At 50.4% G+C, this 25,723-nt stretch overlaps 2 protein-coding genes across 4 annotated transcripts; both read left to right on the forward strand.

Annotated features, from left to right (window-relative positions):
- Positions 1-114: 114 nt before the first annotated feature.
- LOC125183903 (uncharacterized) lies at positions 115-5,858 on the forward strand. Of its 2 annotated transcripts, XM_066982712.1 has the most exons (10): positions 799-1,902; positions 2,080-2,142; positions 2,489-2,553; positions 2,691-2,750; positions 3,165-3,382; positions 3,578-3,676; positions 3,834-3,987; positions 4,176-4,246; positions 4,721-4,816; positions 4,933-5,858. In XM_066982712.1, the coding sequence occupies exons 3-10, from the start codon at positions 2,514-2,516 to the stop codon at positions 5,191-5,193; spliced, it is 999 nt and encodes a 332-aa protein (XP_066838813.1). In that variant the 5' UTR covers positions 799-1,902; positions 2,080-2,142; positions 2,489-2,513; the 3' UTR covers positions 5,194-5,858. The 2 variants fall into 2 exon arrangements, with proteins under 2 accessions (XP_047929215.2, XP_066838813.1); XM_048073258.2 differs by lacking the exon at positions 2,080-2,142 and having other exon boundaries at positions 115-939.
- Positions 5,859-7,054: 1,196 nt separating this feature from the next.
- INPP5B (inositol polyphosphate-5-phosphatase B) lies at positions 7,055-24,778 on the forward strand. 2 transcript variants are annotated; one of them, XM_013184329.3, is made up of 22 exons: positions 7,055-7,449; positions 7,565-7,644; positions 8,087-8,184; positions 8,579-8,608; positions 9,380-9,490; positions 14,472-14,565; positions 15,921-16,091; positions 16,566-16,667; positions 17,071-17,185; positions 17,828-17,944; positions 18,819-19,006; positions 19,416-19,527; positions 19,641-19,750; positions 19,946-20,081; positions 20,661-20,771; positions 21,454-21,616; positions 21,770-22,005; positions 22,574-22,687; positions 23,062-23,146; positions 23,530-23,657; positions 23,908-24,019; positions 24,343-24,778. In XM_013184329.3, the coding sequence occupies exons 1-22, from the start codon at positions 7,393-7,395 to the stop codon at positions 24,465-24,467; spliced, it is 2,595 nt and encodes an 864-aa protein (XP_013039783.1). In that variant the 5' UTR covers positions 7,055-7,392; the 3' UTR covers positions 24,468-24,778. The 2 variants fall into 2 exon arrangements, with proteins under 2 accessions (XP_013039783.1, XP_047929211.2); XM_048073254.2 differs by lacking the exons at positions 7,055-7,449; positions 7,565-7,644; positions 8,087-8,184; positions 8,579-8,608; positions 9,380-9,490 and adding an exon at positions 10,317-10,412.
- The last annotated feature ends 945 nt before the right edge of the window (positions 24,779-25,723 follow it).

Genomic DNA, 25,723 nt, shown 5'->3' on the forward strand with positions numbered 1-25,723 from the left:
TATGTTGGAAGGAAGAGATTTGATTATGGTGTTTTTAAAAAGCTTTCTGCACGGTATGAGCTGTCAGAAATGGCTTTTTGCTTCCGGTTCTGATGGAAATTTTTATGTTGAGGATTGACTACTTTAAAGCACACATGAACATTGCATGCTGCCAATAAGTAATGGTCCTGTGCTGTATCTTGCTGTAAGCGTATGATTTTCTTTGGGTTTCATTGCAGAACAAACTTCAGTGGCTTGCATTGCTGTTTTTACTCCAGCTCTGTCTCCCTTTTGGGGTGCTGGCCAGTGGGAGTTTTCCAGGGAATGAATAATTGGGATTGGTTTAGGTTGGGCTGTGTGGGCAGTTTGCTTTCATTTCTCCAGCACTGGTGTTGACTTGGAAGACCTGGTGGGTGCTAGTACAGATCCTTTCTTTGGCGGCTCTCTTGAGCTGCGGTGCAGGAGAGTTGACACAGGAACCCGATGCTTTCAGACTTGACTGTTGTGACTTTAGGAGCATTCTCAATGCTCCTCCAGCCCCATGCAGAGATGTCTGAACATGCTCCGTAATATTCATGCTGCCACATGAATTGCAAGTCCAGTGAGGAGAAAAGGGGCATCGTGCAGAGGCCGTGTTCATCCTTCGTGGCAGTCCTCGTGCTGCCTCCAGCGGGGTTTCATTTTGGTATAGAGTTGGCTTGTGTGGCATCTCTAGCGTGAAAAATCCTTTTATTTTTTTTTCCGCTGTGCAGAGACATTCGCATCTCCAAATCCAGCGGAGCAGCAGGTAACAAACACCCCTCCCTGGGTGATGGTTTGTGCAGCCAGTGGTTGGCAAGGGTGGGGCTGGTCGCTGGCACCAGGGTGCTGCAGGTACCGCAGCTGCTGTCGGTGCTCGGAGGCGCAGGCAGCTGCAGGATTTCGCTGGTGCGCGGGGGCTTCAGGGCGCAGACGGACAGGGTGAGTCAATGCTGGGAGCTTTTTCCTTCCTCTGCTCTGGGGAAAAGTCGCTCTCCTCGGGATGAGGCTGTGTCTGCTGGGCGTTGGTTCTTAGCCTGTCGTGGAGCAGGGTCTGGCTGCGCTGGAGCAGCACCCAGTTCAGTAAGGGTCGCCAAACCTGGTCCAGGTGGAGTGGCTGCCCTGCTCCGGAAGGTGAGGGCCTCCGTTGCTTTCTTTCACTCTGCATGAACACCCGCAGTGGCTGCTACACAAGCTTCAGCCATGCCAGGTCTTTGTGCAATGCTATCTGAGCCTAAATCATACGACGGGAGGGAAATGTTTTAGTTCTTGTAGCACTTTTTGGAGTCACATCTCCACTTTCCGTAGCTAAACCGGTGAAGATTTTGAATGAGAGCAGAGATTTTCCTACAATGGAGAGCAGGGTATCACAAAAAGCACCCAAACAGGTAGAACTTCCCAAACCGTGGGGTGAGCAGCAGGGCAAGGGGCTGGCTGACGAGAAGCTGTGCAGGCACCTCTGAATTCAGAATCCCGTGTGCCAAGGATGTGGGTGCCACCGTCCTGGGCTCGGAGGCTTCTTCATTTGCAACAGCATCAGCAGACTGCTGCGTGTTGCCAGGCATCGGTAACTACCCCACGCTGGTGCTCCTGGCAGCTGCTCGCAAATCTGCGTTACCGTGAGGCTGGAGGGTTACCACACCAACCAGCAGCACGTGGCCTCCCGGGGGACCCCTGCTTGCCAGCCGCTGTGCCGAGCCCCTGGGCCCCATCGGTGGCAGCCTCGGTGGTTTCGGAGAGCCTCTCCAGGCCGTGGGGGTGCCCTGGATCCGATCCCACGGGAAAGAGCACGCTCGGGGGCATCGGCCCTGGGGCGGGCAGCTCCCGGACTCTGTCTGTGCTTGTTCAGCCTCCTCTGGCTGCAGCCGGGACTGGAAGGGCCCGACTCTCACTCCCTGATGCCCAGTAAGCACGGTGATGGGGTTCGCTGGAGCACCCAGAGCAGGGCTGGGTACTGAGGGTGCCTGCAGCTTGCAAAGGAATCATCTCTGGAGAGACAATGTGCCTGGCAGGGAAAATCTGTCAGCCCAAACCCTCGGCAAAGCAGCTCCAGTGCTGAATTATTTGGTTATTTACATGCAGGATGACTTCTGGGTGGAGAGCCTGTTGAGACATCCCGGATTGCAGTTCTCAGAGGTGCTGTTGGTGGGTATTGTTACTGCCAGGCACTTTTTCCTGCCTGAGGAGCATGTCCTACCACTACGGGGACCAAAACGAGGTGCTGAACTACCTGGATTTCCCCAGGTGTCTGGAATAAAGGCTGCAGAATTTCCAGGGAGAAAGGTTCAAAAAAAACCAAAAAAAAAACAACAACCCTCAACAGGGACAGCCTCTTTTATGTAACTTGGCCTGATTTTATTCCCTGTTCTGCTCCTTCCCCAAGCTGTGGCTGGGCAGATGCAGGGGTCTCGTGCCACCGTGACAGCGGCCACTGCTGGAGTGGGACTGTCCCCTGGGGCTGCCCAGCCCTGACTCTGCCTTTCCCTGCCAGGTCCCGGCTGAGGCTGCTGGTGGGGATGATGGCAGGTCACCGACAGCTTGTCCTCCCCCTTCAAGGTAACGGGGGCTCTGCTTCGGCAGGGAGAGCAGCGTCTGTCCTGGGGAGGTCTTCTAATGGGTTCCTGGTCTCCTGGGGAGGCTGCTGGGGCTGGATTTGGCCTTTGGCGGTCTCAGTCATCTCCCCTCCATTCCAGGCCTGCTGCTCTGCGTCTTGGCTCTGTACTTCGGCTCCTGGGGCCCTCTTGCCACAGCAGGTGAGCTCCGCACCCCAGGGAAAGCTGCGGCTCCCACTGGGAGCAGGGCAAAGGCTGCGGCTGTGTCCCTGTCCCCTCTTGGCTGTAATCTGTAGGATGGAGCTGCACTGAGGGAACTTTTCTAGAGGTTTTGCCCCCAGAAAAGACTTTCTCACATGTGATGTGGCTGGAAGGGGGAGGGAGAAGCTGTCAGAATGTCTCCATAGTGGTCTGTTGTCTGACCTGCAGCTCCCTCGTTGCTGGCTGCAAAAACCCTGTTTGGGTTTGTCCCTCGTTTGGGACATCCTGCCACTTGTTGCCATCCGCATCCCAACCCCGATGTGACCAATGTGGCAGTGGCTCGGCAGGGAACGCAGGCTTGCTGAGCATGCGGTCGGGGTTTCCTTCACCACGATGCAACTTTCTGTTTTCCAGAGCACAAAGCGGCCCCCAACGCCTCCTCGGTGGCCCCCAACGCCTCCTCGGTGGCCCCCAACGCCTCCTCGGTGGCCCCCAACGCCTCCTCGGTGGCCCCCAACGCCTCCTCGGTGGCCCCCAACGCCTCCTCGGTGGCCCCCAACGCCTCCTCGGTGGCCCCCAACGCCTCCTCGGTGGCCCCCAACGCCTCTGTGAACAGTACAGAAGGAACACTGGTAAGGAAAGGGAAGGGGGACGTTGGCCAGGCTGCTACAGCCCCAGGACCGGGCTCTTTACCCTCCTGGTCCCTCGTGGGAGCTGGGAGTCCCTTGAGAGCATCTCCTGGGGTGGACGGGAGCCGTTCAGGCCATGGTGGTGCTGCAGGAGCAGGCTTTGCTGTACGGTGACCTCCCGGTGCGTTCTCCCTCCAGCTCACCTGCCAGAGCTTCCAGTGCTCTGGGGAGAGTTGTTACCAGGACGAAGCCTATGCCAACGAGACGGCCACCTGCCCCAACGAGACTTTCTGCGAGGTATGGAGCTCACCGAGACAGGGTGTGGGGGGCCGTGACCTTGCAAGTCTGTTTTCCTTTCTCTCCGCTGCAATCTGTCAAGTCGCTTTTACACCTTCGTAGTGGCATCTCTTCACACTTCTAGCATTTTTTTTTTCCTTTGGCTCTGCTATTGCAGCTTTATCGTTTCTCCAGCACAAACTACACAGCCAGGTGCAGCAGCGCGTGCGGCGCGGAGCCGTGCAGGACCAACAGCAGCGTGAGCTTGCAGCAGTGCGCCCTGGAGTGCTGCGACACCCCGCTCTGCCTGCAGCTCAATGCCAGCTCCTACGGTAACTGCCCGCAGGGCTCCCCCGGGCTGGGGGTCCGGGGTTAATCCTGCTGCACACGAGGGAGACGGGTGCACAAAGCCCACTGCGCTGGGCTGGCTGCATCGCCGCGATTCCTCTGCTCTGGGGTTCCGCTCCCGAGTGGCTCCCGCATGGGCTGTGTCCTCACGGGGCTCCTCTCGTGTCTGCAGGTGACCTGCCAGCCACCACCACGCCGCCCACCACCACCGTCGCCACCACCCCCCGGCCTCCCCCCCGAAATGTAGGTACTGCCAGGGAAGGTTCACGCAATGCTGTTTTTACAAAAGCTGCCTCTGAAAGGGGAAAAAATCCTTAACGAGCTTTGCAGGGACAGAGCCCATAAGGGTCCCAAGCCCAGCACTTGGTTTTGGTTCAAGCAGCTTGAGCTGACTGTGCAGCACCCATGGGTGCAGGGTGTTGCTGGGGCACCCGAGCGATGGGGAGGGGAAGGTGCTCATCTCTGCAAAGCCTTGCTAAGAGGAAGGAAAAGGCAGCTTGAAACTTGTTCGCTGTGGTGGCGTGTCGGTGAGGTTTCCTGCGGTGTCAGATGGAGGGCTTATCTCTGCGTGTGAAACGCCTGAGATGGCACAAATGCTGAAATGCAGCGGGGGGGTTTGGGAAGGGCCCTCAGGCTGCCTGTGGTCCAGCTCCTGTCCTGGGCGTCCTGCTGTCTGCACCAACAAGCACACTTGTCTCCTCCGGTCCTGTCTTGTAGGGGAAGGTCTGTGCAGCATTCTCCTGCCATGGGGATGGATGTTTCAAGGGGAAGAAGGCCACTGCTAGATGCATTGTTGGATATGACTTCTGTCAGGTACGGCCCTGGGGGTAAGAGCAGGACAGCTGGGCTGTGCCCAGGAGCCTGCGTGCGTCCCCACGATGTGAATGCTGGAGGCCAGGCAGGATCACTAACTTCTCTTTTCCTTCCAGATGAAGAAGACGGGCCTGGATTTTGTGGCAGGCTGCAGCAAAGCCTGCAAGGCTGCCAAGCCCGTCTGTGCTAAAGGCGTGAAGGCTGCCTGCTACCAGGAGTGCTGCCCCGCCACCCCAAAAGCCAGCTGCCTGAAGCTGGATGGCAAAATTCACGTCAACGGTGCTGGGCAGGTGCCTCTGGCCCCGCTCCTGCAGCTCCTGGCATGCGGGGCTGCCCTTCTCCTGAACCGCGGGGTCTCCGCTCCCCTCCGGCTGTAAGCGGCAGGCGGGGGCCCCGCAGCCTGCCCCCTGCTGCGCCGTGCCACCGCACTCAGTAGGGTCCTGTCCCTCTCTGGCTTCAGCCACCGTCACCATCCAACGCCCTCAGCTGCATCCCTGTGCCAGGAGCAAGGGGATCCGGAGCTTGAAGATGTTCCCCTACGCTGCTGGGACGGCGGAGGCTGGATGGAGGGACCTCGGGTGTAGGAACAAGACTGCCTTAAAAACCAGAAACCTCTGCTTTGAGTGAAGGCACGGGGTCTGCTCTAGTTAATAATCTTCTCCATGCAGCCTTTCTGGACACCCACTTTGTGTTTAGTTTGTACTCAATAGCTCTAAAACCTCCTGTCTGTTTAGGTGCAATTCTTAACTGTTTCATCTCCACTTCTTAGGCAGGAAAATGGGGCTGAGCTAAAAGTGGCTTGTGGTTTAGATAACCCTGTTTCATATCTATGATTCTCTCTGCGTAAAGATAGAGCAGAGACAGGAACAGGAGCCCGTGCCGTGACCTGTCACTCCCCGGCCCCTTCTTGCATCACAGGCAGCTGGTGGGTGGCTCTGTGGGGGCAAGGTGCTGCCACTCCTGCAACCACACAGTCTGCTGTCCTCTGTCACTGCTCTCTTTTAAGGGGAAAAAAAATGCAAAAATAAAAATAAAGAAATGTCTGTCCCCTGGGTCGCTAACTGGGCGTGTTCTGAGTGCCTGGGGGCTAGGGGGGGACCCCAGCCCGTGGAGCTGGGACCCTTGTGCTTCCACCAGCAGGAAGGCTTCGCTTCGGAAGCCCTTAAGCGGAGCTGCACGCAGCGGATGTGGGACTGGACGAGAAGAGGCTGCCTGAAGCGATAGCCGGCCCCTTCCACGTTGCAGGGCTGCTTCCATCCGCCTGCAGTTCTGCTGCCTCCAAACCACAGCACAAGGGCTGGGGCCCTCTTTTTTTTTTTTTTTTCTTCAAGCATTTCAGGCCACACGGGCAGCGTGTTGCTAGAAAGTGAAAACAGGATGGAGCTCGAAGCTTTTTTTCTATTTCAAAAACAACATGCACCATGCCATTTCTTGTAAGGATAGAGGCTTGGAGGTCGCAGCAGATATTTTGGGCTGATTTCCTTTCGTTTCCTCTTTGCAGGCTCTTGTCCATTCTGTACCGCTGCAGGAGTGCAGAGGAGGGAGGGGAAAGACAGGCGGCGGAGCGGTGGCTTTAGCAAACACTGCTGCTTTTTTTCATAGCTGCTAGAGTTCGGCCGTCACTTCTGCAGCTGGGGGAAGAGCTGATTTAGACCAAACTCCCCTCTGTTTAGTATGCAAACGGCTTTGTCTGGTGACATTTCCTAGCACCTGCTTACACACTCTGCAGTAATTGATTTGCATAATTAAAGCAGGAGCTCAGAAGTTGGCTCACACCAGCTGGGTCTTGAAATGTAACGAAAATGTAACGAAAAGTAATTTAAAGTGCTGCTGAAAAAAGAGCCCCTCCTCTTTCACGAGGAAATTAGCCTCTCCTGCCTGCTACCGACCCCAAAGCTTCCTCCTCTCCTTTTTTCCCCTTCAGGACACACAGGGGCATCCTCAGCTCGGGGAAGTTCCTCACCCTCTTTTGTTGGCTGTTTTCCATCACTCCCGCTCCCTTCCCCGGCTTTTCACCCTCTAATATCGGTGAACTGCGTGCGGCCAGCTGTAAAAATCGTTTGCAAGCTCGTTGAGCGGGGCCGGAAAATGAGGCTCGGCGTGTTTCCTGGGGCTTTGGGACCTGGCTGGCCGTGCTCTGCTTTGGGTGGGAGCGCTCCAGACAGCGTCACGAAGCCCCCCAGCACCCGGTGACCCCCGCGGCCGCCCCCCTGGTGACAGCGGCGCCTGAGATGGGAGCGTGCAGCTGGGCTCGGGCCCTTCCCGGAGCGAAGGGTTAACGGAACGCCTGGGGCAGGCCGGGAGCGGGGCGGGCCTCGGCCACCTCCGGCCCCAAGAGCCCAGCTGGGAGCGGGACAAGAAGTGAGGGGTCCCCGGGAGCCTCTGTGGGACCGAGCGTGGCCATATCCCCGGTTCTGGTCCTGATCCCGGTCCTGGTCCCGGTCCCAGTCCTGGTCCAGCCTCCCTGAGCTGCATCGCGGAGCTTGGCATCACCCCAGGGCTGCTGCTGCTGCTGCTCCCCGTCTGCTTCGGGGCCTGCTTCGGGACCGCCGGCTCTCGCCTCGTGGGCGCGGAGCATGGACCAGTCGGTGGCCATCCAGGAGACCCTGGCCGGTGGAGCGACGTGTCGAATCATATCCTTTGTGCCGCGGTGATGCTGGCTTTCCTCCCTTTTCCGGGCCCACCCCGGTTTGAGGAGGCCCCGCCGGGATCCCATCGCTGTTTGCTGTTCCTTGACCCCAACCGAAGGCCGTGCAGGGAACCCTGGCTGGTGGGGAGAGCGTGGAGAGCCGGCTGCTGGGCCTGGTGGAGAGCTGCGGAGAGCACGCGTAGGTGCCGGAGCGGGGAGGGCAGGGGGATGCTGCTGGCAGGAGGAGAGGCTGCAGCACAGCTTGACAGGTTTTTTTTGTAGGCCTTGGAAAGTGCCTGAAATCCCTTCCTATCCCAAAGCACGTTCTACCAGGGCGAGGTCTGATAGAGCAGTGTTTGGGAGGAGTTGTGCCTTGGCATTTCTCCTGCTGTGCTGTACAGACGGGTAACGAGGCGAGCCCAGGCCCTGCAGATGTGGGCTTGGTGTGTGTCGCCAATAACATGAACACATTTTTATTTAAATGACAGGGTAAGCGGGACGACGGGTGCGTGGTGGAGAGGTTGCTTGGGGATTTGCACGAGGCCACGCTGGCAGCTGCTGCTGGATGGGACGGGGTCTGCCCCTACCTGCAGAGATGCCAGAGGGGAGACATTACCTCTGTGTCTGCTCCATGCTTGCAGGATCTACATATACAGTCACCGGCGGATGGCCATAACCGCTGAGGATGTCTGGCTGGAGAAAGTCATCCCCATCAGAGAAGGGTTTGCAGTGCAAGAAGGTATGAACGCACTTTGGGGATGTAGTGACCACCTCCGAAGAAGGGGGTGGAGGGATTTGGAGTCCATATTTTGTTGCTCTGCTGGCTGAAACTTGAGACCTACTCAGCCCTTCCCATTTTCTCTTCAATTTATAATCCCTGGTGAAGCTTATGAACCACATGGCATAGCTGGAAGGGCCCCACCAGATTAATCGCTCTGCAATCCAGAGCGCCCTGTGTCCTACCAAGCATCACCCACGGCCTCCTGCCCCGGCAGGTTTGCTCTGCCCATCCCCGTGCTTGCAGGGAACATTTGGGGCCTGAGGACCTTGCTGAGCTCCCCAGCCTTGAAGTATTTTTGTAGTCAGCAATCCTGTTGCTTTGCTTGTGACTGAACTTTCCTTTGCTTTTGCAGTGATACCTGACAGCGACCTTCATGTCATCGGTGAGTTTTGTTGCTGTTTAAGTGTCAGTGCTCTAGAAATCCCTGGGCCCTGCACCAGCTGCATGCAGCGGGGCAGAAGGACGCGCTTTTGTGCTCTGAGCTGTAGACAGAGGTTACTCCTCTGTAGGTGTACGCTGTGGAACAAGGGGATCTTGTCTTCCTGGGTGAGCTGCTTGCCATTACTCTCCTCATGCCGACAGCGTTGTCACCCCTGTTCAACCAGAGGAACCGCTTCTCCAAATGTTTTTAAACAGCTGCTGAAAGATCAATTATCGGCCCTTCCAGGGTTTCTTTCAGGCACAGCTATTTGTGTCTGTTATCAAAACACACAAGATGTAACAAAGGGTGACCAGCAAAACCAAGTGTTAGTGGAGCATGCAGAGACTGTTACATATCTTCCTGCTAAGACAACATCTACAAAATGTCTTGGAGGCATTTGGGTGGGACGGTACCAGAGCAGTGATGGCAAATACCTGGCATCAGCAGCAGTTTGGGCTGGCATCAGTGGACATGGTGCTGCTTAACACCTACCGCAGTGGCCACCAAATGCATTCACTGTTACTGAATGAGTGGAACAAAAATTATTACGAACAGTGATTTTTATATTTTTAAATGGCATTCTCATGTAAAATGTGAAAAAGAAAGACCCGGGGAGACTTATTGATAGAGTCTGTATGTGTGCACCAGCTGCTGCAGAGTGCAGAAAATGCTGGGTGTTTCTGAGTGCTTGGCAGCACCAACCACGAGCTCTTCTCCTCCCATTATTGACAGGCTCTGATGTGACGGTCCAGATCAGTTCAGAAGACGATCGACTCACGGTGCGATTGCCCTTTGGCTCCCACACCCGCACATTCCTGCAGGAGATCAGCAGGTGCAGCTCAGGTACGAGCTGTGCGCGTGCTCGGTGTTAGAGGCGCAGGGAGCCTGGCTGGTGGCTTGTGTTTGTAGGCTTGGGAGGAAGAGCAGCGTCAGCCTCTGCTGCTGAAACTGGTGCTGAGCTGCGACGCTTTGCAAGGGTAACGATTGTGCAGCATCAGAGAGCTCAGCAGCACTTTGAGCTGTGACCAACCCATGCACTGTGCAGTCAGAAGGCCCCGTGGAAATTTATTTTGCGTGCCCTGATCGACCGCAAGCTGTCTCCTCAGATGCTCTGTGTCTGCTCGCCCCCTTCTTGCTTTTTCTCACACCCTGGCACTTTTTCCACCAGCATCTTCCTCTGTGCCTGCAGCTCGGTGCCCCTTTAGCAGATGTGCTGAAGGTGTGTGCTGCTCCAGGAGGACACAGGCACGCAAATCTCTATGCCCACGGCCGTCACCTTTCACTCTGGCCAGGAAGACAGCACCTGGGGAGCATTTCGGGACCCAGGGGCATCTCCTGGGATAGCTCCAGGGCCCCGGGGAGGCTCCGGAGCGACTCCGGAGCAACTCCAGGATGGCTCCGGGGCCTTGGGGCAGCTCCGTGACGGCTCCAGGGCATCTCCAGGGCCCTGAGGCAGCTCTAGGGCAGCTTCGGAGCGACTCCGGAGCAACTCCAGGATGGCTCCGGGGCCCTGGGGCAGCTCCGGGGCCCTGGGGCTGGCTCTCGCTGCTCCCAGAGCTGTCAGCGGCCGCCCGGGGCCCTGCTGCTCCGCTACCAGCCACCTCTCCGCGGCCCATTCCCCTTCCCCGTCCCCTCCCGTCCCTGCTCGGGGGCGGGATAGGGGACGACGAGCGCCGCCCCACGCCGGGCGGAGCCGGGCTGGGGCGGAGCGGGGCCGGCAGCGGCCGAGCTGCCCCGATGTCGGCGGGCGGGAGGCCCCGCCGAGGTGAGCCCGGGGGCTGCGGGGGTCTGTGGGGACCCGGCGGGACCCGCTGCTGCCGGAGGGGGCCGGGAGCGGGGCTGGAGGCGGGGGAGCCGCCTGGCACGGCCCGGCCCGGCCCGGCTCGGCTCGGCGCCTCCCGGCGGTAGCAGAGCCGTTCTGCCCGGGCCGGCCGGTGGCCGTGGCTCCGGGGGGACCCGGCCGGGTGTGGGGGGTGCTGGCGGCTTGTGGGGCTCGGGGAGCGCTCTGAGAGGGGAAGGGAAAGGGCCCGGCTCTCGGACACGGGGCTCGGCAGCTCCCTGAGGGGCCAGGGGGGCTGCGGGGGTTGGGGCAGTGAATTTAGGGCGCGTGGAGGCAGCTGGCGGGGTCTTGCGGGGTCCCTTCTGCTTCTGGGGCTTCCTCTGCGGGCAGAGAATCGAAGGCAGCGACGAGAAGCACGTCGGGGGGCATTGCCAGAAGAGCTTTGCCCGCTATGGGATTGCCCCGTCCAGGCACCACAGCCCTGTGCCAGCCTAGGCAGCGCTTGCGGGGCCTGACAGGTTTTGGAGGCTTGGCTTTCTTAATCGCCGGCCTTCGTGTGCCCTGGCTGCACCTCGCAGCAGTCCCGCAGCGCTGCTGCCTTCGCCCTCGCTCTCAGCGCTGTGGCATCGGCCTCTTCCTCTTGCCGGCTCGATGCTATCACACATGCCCCCGGTCGCTGCTGCTGCTGCTTTTTCCCTTTGCAAAGTGAGTTTGTGAGAAAGGGCGATTCCTAGAAGTCAGCGCAGAGCTGGAACAATTCCTGGAAGTTGGGGTGGGATTCAAAATCGAAATCGAACCGTTTCTGCTTCACCCACTTTCAGCTCGGCTGGGCTCCTCGTATTCACGTGGGTGCAGTTTGGTGCCACCGACGTTCCTTCTTTTTATTTCGCTGTCAGTTGTGTGTTTAAAAAAAAAAAGAGAGAAAGAGAAAGGATGGATTTTGTAACTCAGACCTCAGGCAGCTGCACAAATTGGATTGAGCCAAGGTAGGGATCTGGGAACATGTGTTCAGACATGGCATTTTAACTCATTGCGTAGAACTGACTGGGGGAGACCTGGGCATAGAATCCTAGAATCATCAAGGTTGGAAAAGCCCTCCAAGACCATCTGGTCCAACCGTCCCCCTACCACCAATATCACCCACTAAACCACGTCCCTAAAAGCATGCTGAATGAAACACAAGCCGGTTCCTTTGCTGGTTTGTTTTTGTTGTATCTGGAGCACAGTAACGCTCTTTGAATTGTAAGCTTGTTGGAAAGTAGTTCTCCTATCAAGTCATGCCTTTGAGCTTTGACAAAGTTGCCTTTTCAAGGCTTGATTGTGTTTTTCTTGAGTTGGAGGAGTTTAGGGATTTTTTTTTTCTCATTTTAGAAGAAGAAAGCGCTCTCTGCCATCACTTGGGATTTTTTTGGAATATAAATTGATACAGAATGAGGTTTTGTCTGCTGTTTTCCATTACTAGCTCTTGCTTTGTCATTAAATGAACATGAGTACTGAGCGAGCAACTTTCATAGGCAAATCAAATCACATTTAAATACTGTGTGAATGCGGCCATTTGCTAGTGGTAATATTGGTTTGTTGTACTCTCTGTGGATTAAGGCTGGTTAATGAATGAGAGAATCTATAATGGAATTTAAATGTCCATAGTTTATGTTCCCAATTTCAGTTAATACCCTTATCTAAAATCCTATCCGTGTGCACGGTCACAATCACAACTGCAGTTTTGCTTCATTTGGAACAGCAGAAAGCACGAAGTGACTTCCCTCCAGCCAGGCGTAGCGCCGTCCCGCGTGGACTGCTGCGTGCACTTCGTTACGCAAAGAGTGGGCTGGCTGAGACTGGCACAACTGATGGCAGGGCTAATTTAATTCCCCCCTTCCAGCACTAAGCCTGGATCCTGCTTTATCCAGAAGAGAGGTGACATCGAACTGCTGTAGAACAGTGTTATAACGCCGCTGCACACGTTTAATAAGAAAGGCTTTGTTTTGTAAGTCCCTTCTAGCTGCAAATCCTGATTCTGCTGCTTTCTTATCTCTGCATGTTGCCCTTTATTTCTGTGCCCAGTTCAATTATTACATAAGGTCATTATCTTGCTAAAATATTCCACGTTAGATTGCTAATATACAGACCTCCTTTGGCTTGAGCAACCTCCTGTCTAGATGTGAATTTATCTGAAGGAAACAGCCCATTCCCAGGGCTAATCTCTTTCTAAAGAGAATCCTACATAACATCATCAGCAAAAATATATTTTTTTAAATGCCAAGGTGCAATGTATGGCTGTGATCTTTGGCTTGCCATCTCGCCCTGCGTGGCAGCTGTGCCAGCAGCACGGAGCAGGCACACAAACCTTGCCAGCAGCGGCACAACCAGCTCCTGCCTGCTGCCCAGCGCTGTTGGCGTCTGCGGGTAATAAAGATGAACCTCTGCTCCCTTCCTGCTACCAGAGAAACAGTTGTCTGGTTGCTCTGCTCTTTACAGTGAAAGTTCAAGTTGGTTCTTGTCACTGTCGAGATCCCTCGCATGGTCTTTATCAGGAAAACTTGCAGAGGCTCGAGCAGCTCTGATTAAGCACTCAATGCCTATGGAGAAAATTCGTGGCTCTGCCCGAGCTCACTGGGACTGCGCTTCGTGGTGCAGCACTGAACTGCAGATAGAGAGAAACATTCATCTTTCTTCGAGGAGCAGGCATATCTTGTTCATTTAAATGTTAACTTAAATTTAAGTTAATTTTAATTAATTTAAGCTTTTGTTTAAGAGCATTAAAATATGCATCTGGGAAACGCTTGTGGTTGGATGAACTCTGAGGGAGTACTGAAACTTGGTGATGCTGCATCCGAAGCCAAACGCGTTTCTGCTAGCAGAGATGCACACTGCTAATTTCAGAGTTTGTTTTAGCAAAGGCTGCTCCTGCTCATTGCTACAGGACTTTGCTTGTGTGATCTGTAATGAGGCTTGAATCATGTGCTCTTCTGGAAACAGCCTCCGATTAATCCTCTTACAGAGTCTTTATTCTGGGAGGGCTCTTTGGGCAGAAGAGGTTTTCCAAGCTGAGAATATGGCCACTTCTTGTCAGCTTGTTTATATTCTGAGTGCTTGTGTAAAGTACTTTAAGTTCTGTTTCTGGTTTGTGCTCTTGTCCTAGAGGGTGTACTATGACAGTGATAAAACTTTAGTTTTTCTGGGTAGTGCTCACGGAAGGAGAAGCTCAGCCGAATGAATAGAAATCTTACAAGCTTACATTTTGTATACCATCATTAGACTGGTGTGCGAAGTATTGTTGCCTTGATATTGCTGTTTTTGCACCTTAAGTACGGAAAACCCCATGCAAAATTCTCTGCTTTAACTGTTACTTTGCCACTTATCAGCAGAATGTCATAGCTGAAACAAATGCTGAGACTGGTCAAATTTTGCTAACACGGTATAACGTGTTTAGCGTTGCACCTGTATTTAGCAGCATTTGCATACTAGCTGCCCTGTTACTTCTTCAGGGACGTTGAATTTACATGGCAGCACTTATTTCTGCTGAGTTGTGGCAGGTTCGTATGGTGACTACTGCACTGCTTTGCAGGGAACGGCTCCTGTGCTTTGCTCTGTTTCTGCAGAGAGACCCAAACCCTTTAAATGTTAGTGTGTTTAGTCTTTTTTCTTCCTTTCCTTGTACTTCCCATCTTGCTTCAGAAAGAAAAAGCTAATTATTAGCTTAGTTTTTCTGGATTTCCAGGATAAAGCCCTGGATTTTATGGTGCCAGTCCTGGTTTGGCTTAGCTCTGAAGGAGAGCCGGCAGCTCTGCTGCTCTCTGTGGCCTTATGGCACGCTGGTGTAAGTCGTTCCTCTGCAGGGGAAGCTGCGTCACCACCAAACAGTTCTGTCAAAATAAGATGAGTTGATCAGATAACAAAAAGAGAGTCTGTGGGACACATTGTTTCTCTGTACAAGCCTAAACTGTATTCTGCCCATTGGTTTTCCCTTCTGTTTGCCTAAGTGTGTTGATAAGTTAAAGAACACTTTGTGTTTCATGTGAAACTTGATTTTTTTTTTTCCAGAGGTGGTTGGCTCTGAAGGCATCAAGCAGAATGGAAAAAAACTTGCAGTTAATCAGAACTGGAGCCATGACAGCACCGATAAAGGTGCTCCCAGGTATGGTTTCCCTCTCACTTCTGGAGTATTTTCGTCGAAGTAGTTGAAGCAATACTTGTGTGCATCAGCTCTCTGGGGAGGGTCTAGGGAGGTGTAAAAGTGGTGGCAATGTTTCTTTGCCTGTCTAGCTGTGCTTCCCCTTTGCAGAGGCTCTTTGTTGACAGTAAATATATATAGCACCAAACTTCTGTGTGCTTCTGTATGATTGTGTACAGACGGAATGAGCTGCAGTGGGCAAGCTGTTGATATTTTGATGTCGAGGGGAAGACAAGTTGCAGAGAGCTTTCTGTCTGGGTTTCCTGGTTTTCAGCTGGAAACCGCATGGGGAAGTTGGTCTTTCTGGTCCCAGCGTGACAGGTCTGTGCAGACACCAGTGCTTGAGGAATCTGCCTGCTGCATTATCTGCTTCCAGGTGCTGGCAACTGTGCCAGCTGCGGTCATCAGAGGTAGCAGGATCTAGAGCAGTAGCTGGCAACTTTTTGGGAAGAGAATCACAGATTCTAGCTAGGAGAGAGAAAAAAAGCTCAGCATAAGCACGCTGTCAAAACTTGAGTGGGAATTTCAGCACTGCCTCTCAGAGCCAGTCCTGCTAGGCCCCCTATTTGGGCATATTTTGCTGTTTGGTGGGACAGGACCTGCTAGCGTTGTTTGTTTTGAATTCAGAGAGCATTGGCTTAGGGCCACCATGTCTCATAGATACACTCTTAGAGTTTCATTTTCCAGTTCCCAGGACTTCGTGGACCCTGCTGCATATCCTTCAAAGTCTGTCTCTGTGCCGTCCTTGGCACTCATGTGTAGGTTGTTGACCTTAAATTTATATCATGCACTTGCTTGTGGGAACTCCCAAGCTGTGGCATTACTACTGTTGCAAAAGGAGTCTGCAATAAATCACAGAGCAACAAGATACTAAATAAAACCACCTCTGTCCCCATCTACTCTTTGCCGCCTCCTTTCTAGATAGATCTGGGACTTTTCCACCATGAAAACAAACAGTTTTTCATTCTTCGCTGAGGTCAGAAGGGCTGAGCAGAGGGAGATCAGAGCCGCATCTCCCTGTTCCAGTAAGCAGGAAACGTGTACGGCTTTGTGTACAGGTGAACAAGGTCTGCCCTGACTCAACAGGCTGCACCAGCTTAGGGAGAACGGGTTGTTATTTCAGTTAGTTAAACTGGTTTTATCTGGAGAAGGTCTGAGCTGTTCTAAGAAACGCTCATTTTGGTCTTGTTTGCTTATTCTGCACACTGATCAGTGAAACAGACAGGTAAATGAGAATCACATCCTCGGTAGCAGAAATAAGCTGTTCAGGGTGTGTGTTTATCCTGGGCTTCATCTAGCAATTTTGTTTTCCCTTCCAGGCAAAGCAAAGTCAAATCTGATGTGAAAACTGAAATGGTGCGGTCCTCCAACGTAATGGTTTCAAACATGGCTTCAATCTTATCAGAACCAAAGTTTGGACTAAGAGATACTATTGTTAAATCACAGCTCGTACAAAAGGAGGATTCCTACACGTACATCCAGAACTTCAGGTAATGATCATTCCCGAGAAGAGCTTGTTTTGGGGGTGGGAGTAAGTTTCCTATGCCTGGAAATGCATCAATTCTGTGCACCCCTGGCCTTCTCTCTCACTCCTGTTTACTGTTAGCCTTGCAGTTGTCCTACTAAGCTCATAAGAGCTTGGGTGAAAAATATAATCAGGACAAAAACTTTACTGTGGTTAAAATCCATTTATGCAGGTCGTTCAATGAATTTATCATTTCGAACTGCTACTGCACAGCTCTATTCTTGTGTCTTTTTACACTCTATGCAAAAATGTGCATCCTTCTGTAAAACAGGCTATAAAGACGCTACTGTAATTAAATCATTGTAGGAATTTAGACTTTGTCACATTGCCCTAATCCCTCATGGAAACAAGTTACTCCTACATAATTATTATTAAGTGCCTGGGCTAATACTAGTGGTATCTGCAGCTCTGGGATTTAACAAAAGTGAATTCTTTGCAGATTTTTTATTGGGACTTATAATGTGAATGGTCAGTCACCCAGGGAAAGCCTCCAGCCCTGGCTGAGATGTGACGCGGAGCCTCCAGACATTTACTGCGTGGGGTGAGTGTCTCCTTCCAGCTCTACCTTCCAAACCTTGACTCTGGCTGCTTGCTTGTGATCTGTAGCATGAGGTGTTCAGCCAAGACATCACAGCTGAGGAATGTTTGCGTTGCCTTACTCTGTTGCACAGCTCTAGAATGTGTGTTTGCGTAGCCTGAAAGGGCTGTTATTCTGCTAGTGGTTGGACTCTATGGCACTGCAGTTTTGCAAAAGCTTTAATACTGTTCCATTTAATTCTAACAATTAGCTTTACATTTAACTTGCCTCTGAAATCAGCATAACTGAATTTGAGTTTTAAGTTACAAATTTAGTGTGAGTATAAATTGTCTTAGTTCTTTCCTGGAGGGAAGGGCTGGAGTTATAAAAAAGTGCCTGCATACATGGGTTTCTTCTTCTACTGCAGTTTCCAGGAGCTTGATCTGAGTAAAGAGGCCTTCTTTTTCAATGACACACCGAAGGAAGAAGAATGGTTTAAAGCTGTAACCGATAGTCTTCACCCAGATGCCAAATATGCAAAGGTAAATGGGGCTTTTTGGGAGGTTTGAATGTGGAATCATTTTCCACTTGGGCCTCTTTTCACTTTGCTTTTTCCTGTTTTCAATTGCTGTGTCTTCCAGAGGTTCATTGTCTGCAGCTTTTGCTCAGTCAGAAGTGCTCTGAAGGTGAAGTAGGTAGTGTTACTGTGCAGGGTGCCAAGGCAGAGGGCAGGACAGGAGGGAGCAGCTAGGCACCGTGCATAAATGAAGCTCCTGCTGTCTTGGGGGAAGTGAGTAGGAAGCGTCTTAGCATCTGCCATGTCTGTCTCCATAATGCATGGTGGAATGAGGCGCGAAGGTATCTTGGTAGGAACACTGCCTGTGTTTCGGCTCCTGCTCCTTGGGTCTGCTTTGTCTCTTGTCGCTTGTTTAAGGGAAGCTCCTTCTATGGGCTGCCTGTGCTTCGGCCTTTGCTTTGGGCTTCGGCTTCCTTTACTGTGGTGTTGGTCCCTGGCTCCCTCTTGTGCTGTGCTGATAGAGTGCCTGTGTACTGTGTGGTGAGGTGGGCTGTTGGATGAGCCCGGAACTCTCCTCCATCTGTGTTTTGCTGACCCTTGTTCTGGGCTGGGGGACAATGTGCCTTCTCTCATTCTAGTATTTAGTGCAACAGGATCTATTTTTCAGGTGAAACTTGTGCGGCTTGTGGGAATAATGCTTCTGTTGTATGTGAAAGCAGACCTTGCTTTGAACATCTCCGAGGTGGAAATTGAGACTGTGGGAACTGGCATCATGGGGAGGATGGTAAGAATGACAACTGTGCGTGAGAAGGGGTGAGACTTCGGAGCTCCCCAGGGCTCTCCTCTCCTTAGATGTAGTGGTTATTCCTCTAGCTAAAGGAGGCAGCTGCTTTTAGAAATGTAGAGTCCCGTCTCTGTGACAGCTCAGGCTGTTGCTAGAGGGAATCACCGTGTGTTCTCAAAAGCTCATAGACCTTGTGGGAGAAGCTTCCTTGGAGGCTTTTTCCTGATTACATGTGCTGGGCTGTGTGGGGCCCCAGTCTCACATAGCTTGATGCTGGCTGTGATTTTGCTCAAAGCAATTAATGCGAGGAAACATAAGTAGAAGAAACGTGTCTATCCAGATTATAGTTTTGTTGAGGAGGACTTATTGGCCTCTTGCCATTCTGCATCACTGGAATGAAGTCTGTGCCCTTTGGTTGTAGTTTCATGAACACTGCAGCTATAACTTGGCAGAGGTGTTTTTGGCCAGCTAAGCCGTGTGCTTCCTCCTCCACTTACTTTTTTTTTTTTTTTAATTGTCTGTGTTGAAAGGTCTTGTTTGTTGCTAAACAGGTTTCAGGACTTGTTGAAGCAACTGACCAGCTCCCTTGTTGATTTGAATTTCCTTTTGTATTAACTAAATCCTGAATTACAAACTGTGTTCTGTAAATTTGCTTGCCATGTTCTGTTGCTGTGTGAAATCCTCACACGAGTTCCTGGCTTAAATTCATGAAGTAATTATCACCAATTGGGTTTTCAGCCTTTTCCTTCTTCTGGAATTAAATGGTCTGCCTCAATGTCTTCTGGCTTGTCCACTGCCGTTAGCTCATTTCTGGATTTATCTGTTGTGTACAGAACAAAAGCTTCTGACCAGCATCTTTGTCTTTATCTTTCAGGGTAACAAAGGTGGTGTTGCCATAAGGTTTAAATTCCATAACACTAGTGTGTGCATTGTGAATTCTCACCTTGCAGCTCACACGGAGGAATATGAGCGGAGGAACCAGGACTTCAAGGACATCTGCTCTCGGATGCAATTCTGCCAATCGGATCCAAATTTGCCACCTCTCACTATTAGCAAACATGAGTATGCTTCGCCTTTGATTACCTGATTCACTGCAGGTGGCAAGACAGGGCATTAGGAACATGGTGGGGTGTAAGGTTCTCTCACAGGGATGTGAGAAGGGTGGCTAGCGATCCAATTATTAGTCAGGAAGGGTCAGAAAGGCTTTGCTATAACCCTGGTTTTGACAGTGGTCATCTATAGAGTTCTGGCAATCGTTTATCTTTTTACAGTCTTCCAGGCCTTGTTTTATTTTCCTGTATGAAGTTGGAATGGGGCAATAATATGCATCAATCTTCTCAGTGGGTTGTAGGATTTAGTCATTGAAGAATAGTAAAATCGTCAATTAGTAAAAGATTGTGACAAACATGCAGAATGGGAACTAAAATTAGCCACGGTAGAAAGAGTAGCTTTGGTCTACATTCTCTTTCAGTGTGATCTTATGGTTGGGTGACCTCAACTATCGGCTGGAGGAACTGGATGTGGCAAAAGTGAAGCAGCTTGTAGACGAGAAAGCATTTTCAGAGCTTTGCCAGTATGACCAGGTACTGATGCCTCCCTCACCTACCTGCAGGTGCTCCTTAGCCTTCTCGGTGCTCCCATTTAGCTCATATGGGAATTGTGCTTAAGCTTATTTAATTTCCTTTTTCTTTTGTAGCTAAAGAGGCAAATGAATGCAAAAGCGGTCTTTGAAGGCTTTACAGAGGGAGAGATTTCTTTCCAACCAACATACAAATATGATGCTGGCTGCGATGACTGGGACACAAGGTACAGTGATTGCTTCGTATGTGATGACATCAATGGCTAATGTCATCACTGAATGTGGTAAAAATAAAGTTAAAAAAAATGCAGAAATTGGCCTTGTCAGGAAAACACCGAATCCCTGGGAGAGCAGAATTCTGCCTCGCAGTGTTACTCCACCTGAACTGTGCCTGGAAACTGTAATTTTTACCTCTGTCCTAGTGAGAAGTGTCGTGTTCCAGCATGGTGTGATCGGATACTCTGGAAAGGGCAGAACATTGCTCAGCTGAGCTATCGCAGCCATATGGCTTTGAAGATCAGTGATCACAAGCCAGTTAGCTCTGTGTTTGATATTGGGGTAAGTACGTCTGTACCTAAGGAAATAACTCTGCTGACCTTGTCCTGTGTGTGGGGAGAGGGGGAGGAGGGAAGAAGCTCTCATGCTGGATTATCCCCACTTTTATGGCATCTACACAGAACAATGGCTTGTAAGGTGGGCTAGGTAATATATTGAGGTGGAATCATTGTTCTTAGTAAACTAGGGTTGTATTAAGTGATACTTCACTTCAGCAGAATAATTTATGAGTATTCTTTTCCTTTTTTTTCTTAATCATTTTGCTTGCAGTGCAGCCATGCTACATCATTGACAGCCCAGGAATGTGGTTTAAAAAAAAAAAAAAGGAAAAAAACACCCAAAAAATAACTGGGTGACTCTCTTGCCTCTCTTGCTAGTTATATGCTACTTATAGCAAGGTCCTTTATTGTTGGGTCCTGAGGAGGAATAAGAGTATTAGTGCTCCAAGCGGTTCTGTTCATCAAATGTGTTGTATGTGCTAGCGTACTATTAAAATTGAACCACTTCATGTTTCAGTCTGTGTTATAGCTCTCCCGTAGAGGCACAATAAATACCAATTGGTGCTGTGTGTGTCCTTTTCAGGTGAAGGTTGTGAATGAGGAGCTCTATCGAAAAGTCTTTGAGGAAATAGTGCGCTCCCTGGATAAGATGGAGAATGCCAACATTCCCTCGGTGACCCTCTCCCAGAGAGAGGTAGGGTATGTTCATCTGCCCTGACTTGCTGGTCACATTGAGCATTCCTATTCCTACACCAAAAGTGTATTCTAGTGGTAGAAGTATGTTAGATGGATACTAGAACGTGGGGTCTGGTTCCAAAGAAACAGTATATTGACTTTCATCTGTTTTCTGTTTACAAATCCTTGAAATATTTATTTGTTTCTGCTTTAGGTGCAGGCAAATTTCATTTATGGTACCAGGCTGAAACGCACAGCTCTGTTACTCTCTGAGGTGGAGAGTGAGAGTAAAAGGGCAGTTTGTGCCCCTCGCTGTTGCTTGTTCTTAGAAACATAAAATGTAAAATACTGAAGGATTTGGAGAAGGTCACAAAACCAGCATTTGCTTTTTGTGTTGGGAACTAAAACAGACAAGCAACTGAGACATTTGAGGCTACCGCTATCTTGTTCTCAGGTTTCATTGACGTTATTTGAGGGGAGCATTTGCTTTAAAGTGCACGCAAATGCAAATGACTTGAGCGTACACTGTAAACAAGTGTAATCCTATTTAATCCTGGAAGAGGTGGGATGTGGGAGCAAGAGGGTTAATCTGGATATCTTGCTGCTTAATGATTAAACTATGGGACTGGAATATGAGGAATTGCTGGTGGTGCTTGGCAAGGGGGGATTGGCTGATGATGTTGATTGATGTTTGTTTCTAGTTCCATTTTGAGGATGTTAAATACATGCAGCTACAGATAGAGAAGTTTACAATCCGCAATGGACAAGTGCCTTGCCAGTTTGAATTTATCAGCAAACCAGATGAGGAAACCTACTGCAAGGAGTGGCTGATAGCTAATCCTAGTAAGGGCTTTCTGCTACCAGGTGAGCTCCTCATTGTTCATTTCATGTTAATCAGCTAATATTGTCACCTTTTGGCTTAGTTTTCTCTCCTATTTTGACAATGTTATGCTTTTTTACAGGCTTATGGGTTTAATATTATTTTTTAATCAGTATGGTTTTCTTACATTTTGGCAGATTCTGAGATCACGATCGAGTTGGAGCTATTTGTTAATAAATCAACAGCTACGCGCTTAAACTCTGGAGAAGAAAAACTTGAAGATATCTTGGTCTTGCATCTTGACAGGGGGAAGGACTATTTTCTGTCTGTAACAGGAAACTACTTGCCCAGTTGCTTTGGGTCTCCCATTCATACACTGTGTTACATGCGGGAACCGATCCAGGACATGTCAGCAGAATCCATTCAGAACCTTGTGAGTTAAAGATAAGCTTCCCTTCTGAGCCCACGGGAACCATTAAAACTAGGTGGTTAAGTCCTGTCTGTTACTACAGAGCCTTCTTTCACTTCCCTGGTCTGTAGTCTGAGAATACAGATACAGCTTGTGCTCCCTAGCGCGCCATCTTCACACCTTGCAGTAGTGCTTCACGTGGATGAAGCAACCCATTTCACGTAGATCACTGACAGTAAGGCACTGTTTGCTCTGCCTGCACATTTAAAAAAGGTGTGCTGCTTCTAAACGTAGACCTTTTCTCTGGAGCCTTTGGCTTTCCCCACACTGAATGGAGATGTGTGCATATGTGAGGCACGATGTAACGTTTCCATAGAGCTGAGTGTACATGAAGCGTGTTTGAGAGCAGCTTGTTCTTTCTGCCTGCACTTTTGATACAAATGTGCCTGTTGGACCTGTCTTGTATGAAGACTAGTGAGTGAAGCTGCACAGTTCTGTAACAAGTATTAATTCTCAGGTGTAAGCTCTGTGAAGCAATCTGCAGAGTTGAACAAGAAGTTGGCTAGCTCCTTTTTTTCCTCCCCTCTCTCAGACCCTGATGCCGCTGGAAACAAGTGATGCTGCTACTCAAGCTGAAAGGCCTCTGGAAATTCCCAAAGAGCTGTGGATGATGGTGGATCACCTATACCGCAACGCTTCCCAGCAGGTTGGCAGTGCTTGTGCTGGAATTGCAAAATAATTTGTTTGCATTACGTTTAGTTTTGGACAAGATACTGGTAATGGCAGCCATGGCTAACTGTGGATGTTTGTGGCCATTGGTAAAGGGTAAGAAAAGGACATTTTTGAGATAAGTGATCTTAGTACCCCGAGTTGCAGTGTTCAGTGTGTAGTATGCACCAGCAGCTGTCCTTCTGCATTGCTTTTTATTGCAGTCCCACAGCCTTACTAGAACTGCTCGTGGTGAGACTGGTGCTAATAACGACCAATCTAGGGAGATTTTTCCAGCCAGTTTATAATGACAGTGCTTTATTTACCCAAATATTTATTTCCCTTGAGATTGACTGATGGTGGTCTTTTCAGGAGGACCTGTTTCAGCAACCAGGCCTCAGGTCTGAATTTGAGCAAATACGAGACTGTTTGGACAAAGGAATGCATGATACCCTCCGTATCCTTTTAGACTGATGTCTGGTAGGGCTCACTTTGCACAAACAAAAGATCTAAGCCAAGAAGGGTTTTATCAGTCTTCTGTGCTCCATTGTGGTTTTTAAATTGCTGTCTCTCATCTCATGGTAGCTGAGATATGCAGCTCTTCACTGCTACTTGCAATCAGTACTAATGCCTCTGCAGAGTCATTGCTACGCTGATGAATGATCGTTGATGAACTATGTAAGTGTCTGACTGCCCATGGAAACAGAGTTTGATATGTGGACTCAAAGCTGTGGACAACAGGAGTTCCTGGAGACCTAAGCAATGATTAATGTTTCAGCAGAAATACTACCAAAATAGACCATACTGTGCTCACCTCTTCCTTAACCATCTTTGGATCAGTTGGCAGCAACCACTCGGTAGCAGAGGCCCTGCTGCTCTTCCTGGAAAGCCTGCCAGAGCCGGTCATCTGCTACAGCTTCTACAGCAGCTGTTTGGAGTGTGCCAACAACTACCTGCTGAGCAGCCAGGTAATGCCAGCGTCGCTGGGAGACCGTTTCTGTTGTTCTGGAAGGAGGGGGAAGCAGACTGGTTTATGCTAGACAAATAACAGGCTTTTGCTCTAAGAAACTTCATCATCTCATAATAGAATGGATCTAGGACTGATGTGCCTTGGGTTATTAAGAGCTGTTTCTGTTGTGTTTGCAGACAGGTAGTAGATAAAGCTGCTAAGCCATTGCCATTTCTTCACTATAAATGTTGTTTGTTTTTTCCACCCAGATTATCTCTAAGCTGCCAGAATGCCATAAAAATGTATTTGAATATCTAATGGCGTTTCTACGAGAACTACTGAAAAATTCAGGGAAAAACCATTTGGATGTGAATATTCTTGGTAAGGAGAGCAAAATAACCATTCTGTTCAGAGGGGGGTTTCAGTTTGTGTAACAGAACACGGTTCTCCAAAGTGCTCGCAGTCATGGCTTCTACTGTTCTGAAGCATTTAATTATCAAACAGTCCGTAGAAACACACTGTCCTGGCAGTAGCCTGAAAAAAAGTTGTAAAGGGACACAGAAGAGGTGCACGTGTTGTCAGCTTTATCTCACCCCATCCTGAAACAAGGCTCTCTCTCATTTTGACCGAGTGGGGTTGGTGGAATTACTTTTCATAGCCCGCTGTTGACTGGTTCTCTCTCTCTTTCTCTCTCAAAAATGCAGCTAGTATATTTGGTGGCTTGTTACTTAGACCTCCTCCTGGACATCCCACACCTGATATAGCGGAAAAGAGGAAAGCTCAGCAATTTATCCACCAGTTCCTCTTGAGAGAGGACACTTTACCGTGAATTCCAGATGCAGCTAATCTGATTTTTAGATATCAAACTACTGTAAAAATATTTTTGTACAGTATACCATTTTTTTTTTAATATCACAGTATTTTGTACAATCTATTGCTATTAAATGCAGCTCAGGCAGTTAGAATCAGGTGTCACTGTTAATAAGCTGTAAAATATATTGAATTTCTAAATAAGCTGTGTGTAGACAAGCAAAACTATAAAAGCTGATATTTTCACTGTATTGTATTTAACTTGTATTAAAACTCAGAATTTTTAAGTCCTCGTTATTTAAATAAAAGCATCTCAGTGCATTTTTTCCAGCTCGTCTGCCCTATTTCAGCATTGGCTGGTTTAGATTCTTGATTTGAGGGTGATTTCAGTCACACCTGTAAAAGGCAAGGAGCAGATCCACTCCACAGTACTTCCAGTAGTACATTGGCTGTGGTAGCAAAGCAGATGTATTATATGAATATTTCTGTGCTTTCCCCAGTACTCTAACCCTGCAGGAACATGCAGCAACATGGGGCAGTGATCCAGTCAAGGTGAAAAAAAACAGTTTCTTGCAAACCTGTCATTTCAAAAACAGATGCCGGCTGATGCCCACAGGGCTGAGCCAGGGCAGCTGCAGGCACAGACAAGATGAGCTGAGCACCAGTTATGGCCTCAGCTAGAGCTTTTTGTGCTCAGGCATACGGTTCAAAGATATTCCCCCCCCCATGGCAGGGGGACTGGAGCCGGCAGCGTGCCCAGGTGGCCAAGAAGGCCAACGGCATCCTGGTTTGTATTGGGAATAGTGCAGCCAGCATACCAGGGAGGTGATCGTCCCCCTGTCCTCAGCTCTGGTGAGGCTGCACCTCGAGTGCTGTGTTCAGTTTTGGGCCCCTCAGCACAAGAAGGACATCGAGGCCCTGGAGCGTGTCCAGAGAAGGGCTACGAGGCTGGTGAAGGGCCTGGAGCACAAGTCCTGTGAGGAGCGGCTGAGGGAACTGGGGGTGTTTGGTCTGGAGAAGAGGAGGCTCAGGGCAGACCTCATTGCTCTCTGCAGCTGCCTGAAAGGGAGGTGTGGGGAGCTGGGGGTCGGCCTCTTCTCACAGGTAACCAGGGATAGGACCAGAGGGAACGGCCTCGAGTTGTGCCAGGGGAGGTTCAGGCTGGAAACGAGGAGACATTTCTTCTCAGAAAGAGCGGTCAGGCGTTGGGACGGGTTGCCCAGGGAGGTGGTGGAGTCCCCGTCCCTGGGGGTGTTCAAGGAGAGGTTGGACGTG

This window comes from Anser cygnoides, chromosome 24, assembly GCF_040182565.1.
Source record: "Anser cygnoides isolate HZ-2024a breed goose chromosome 24, Taihu_goose_T2T_genome, whole genome shotgun sequence".
NCBI lineage: Eukaryota > Metazoa > Chordata > Aves > Anseriformes > Anatidae > Anser > Anser cygnoides.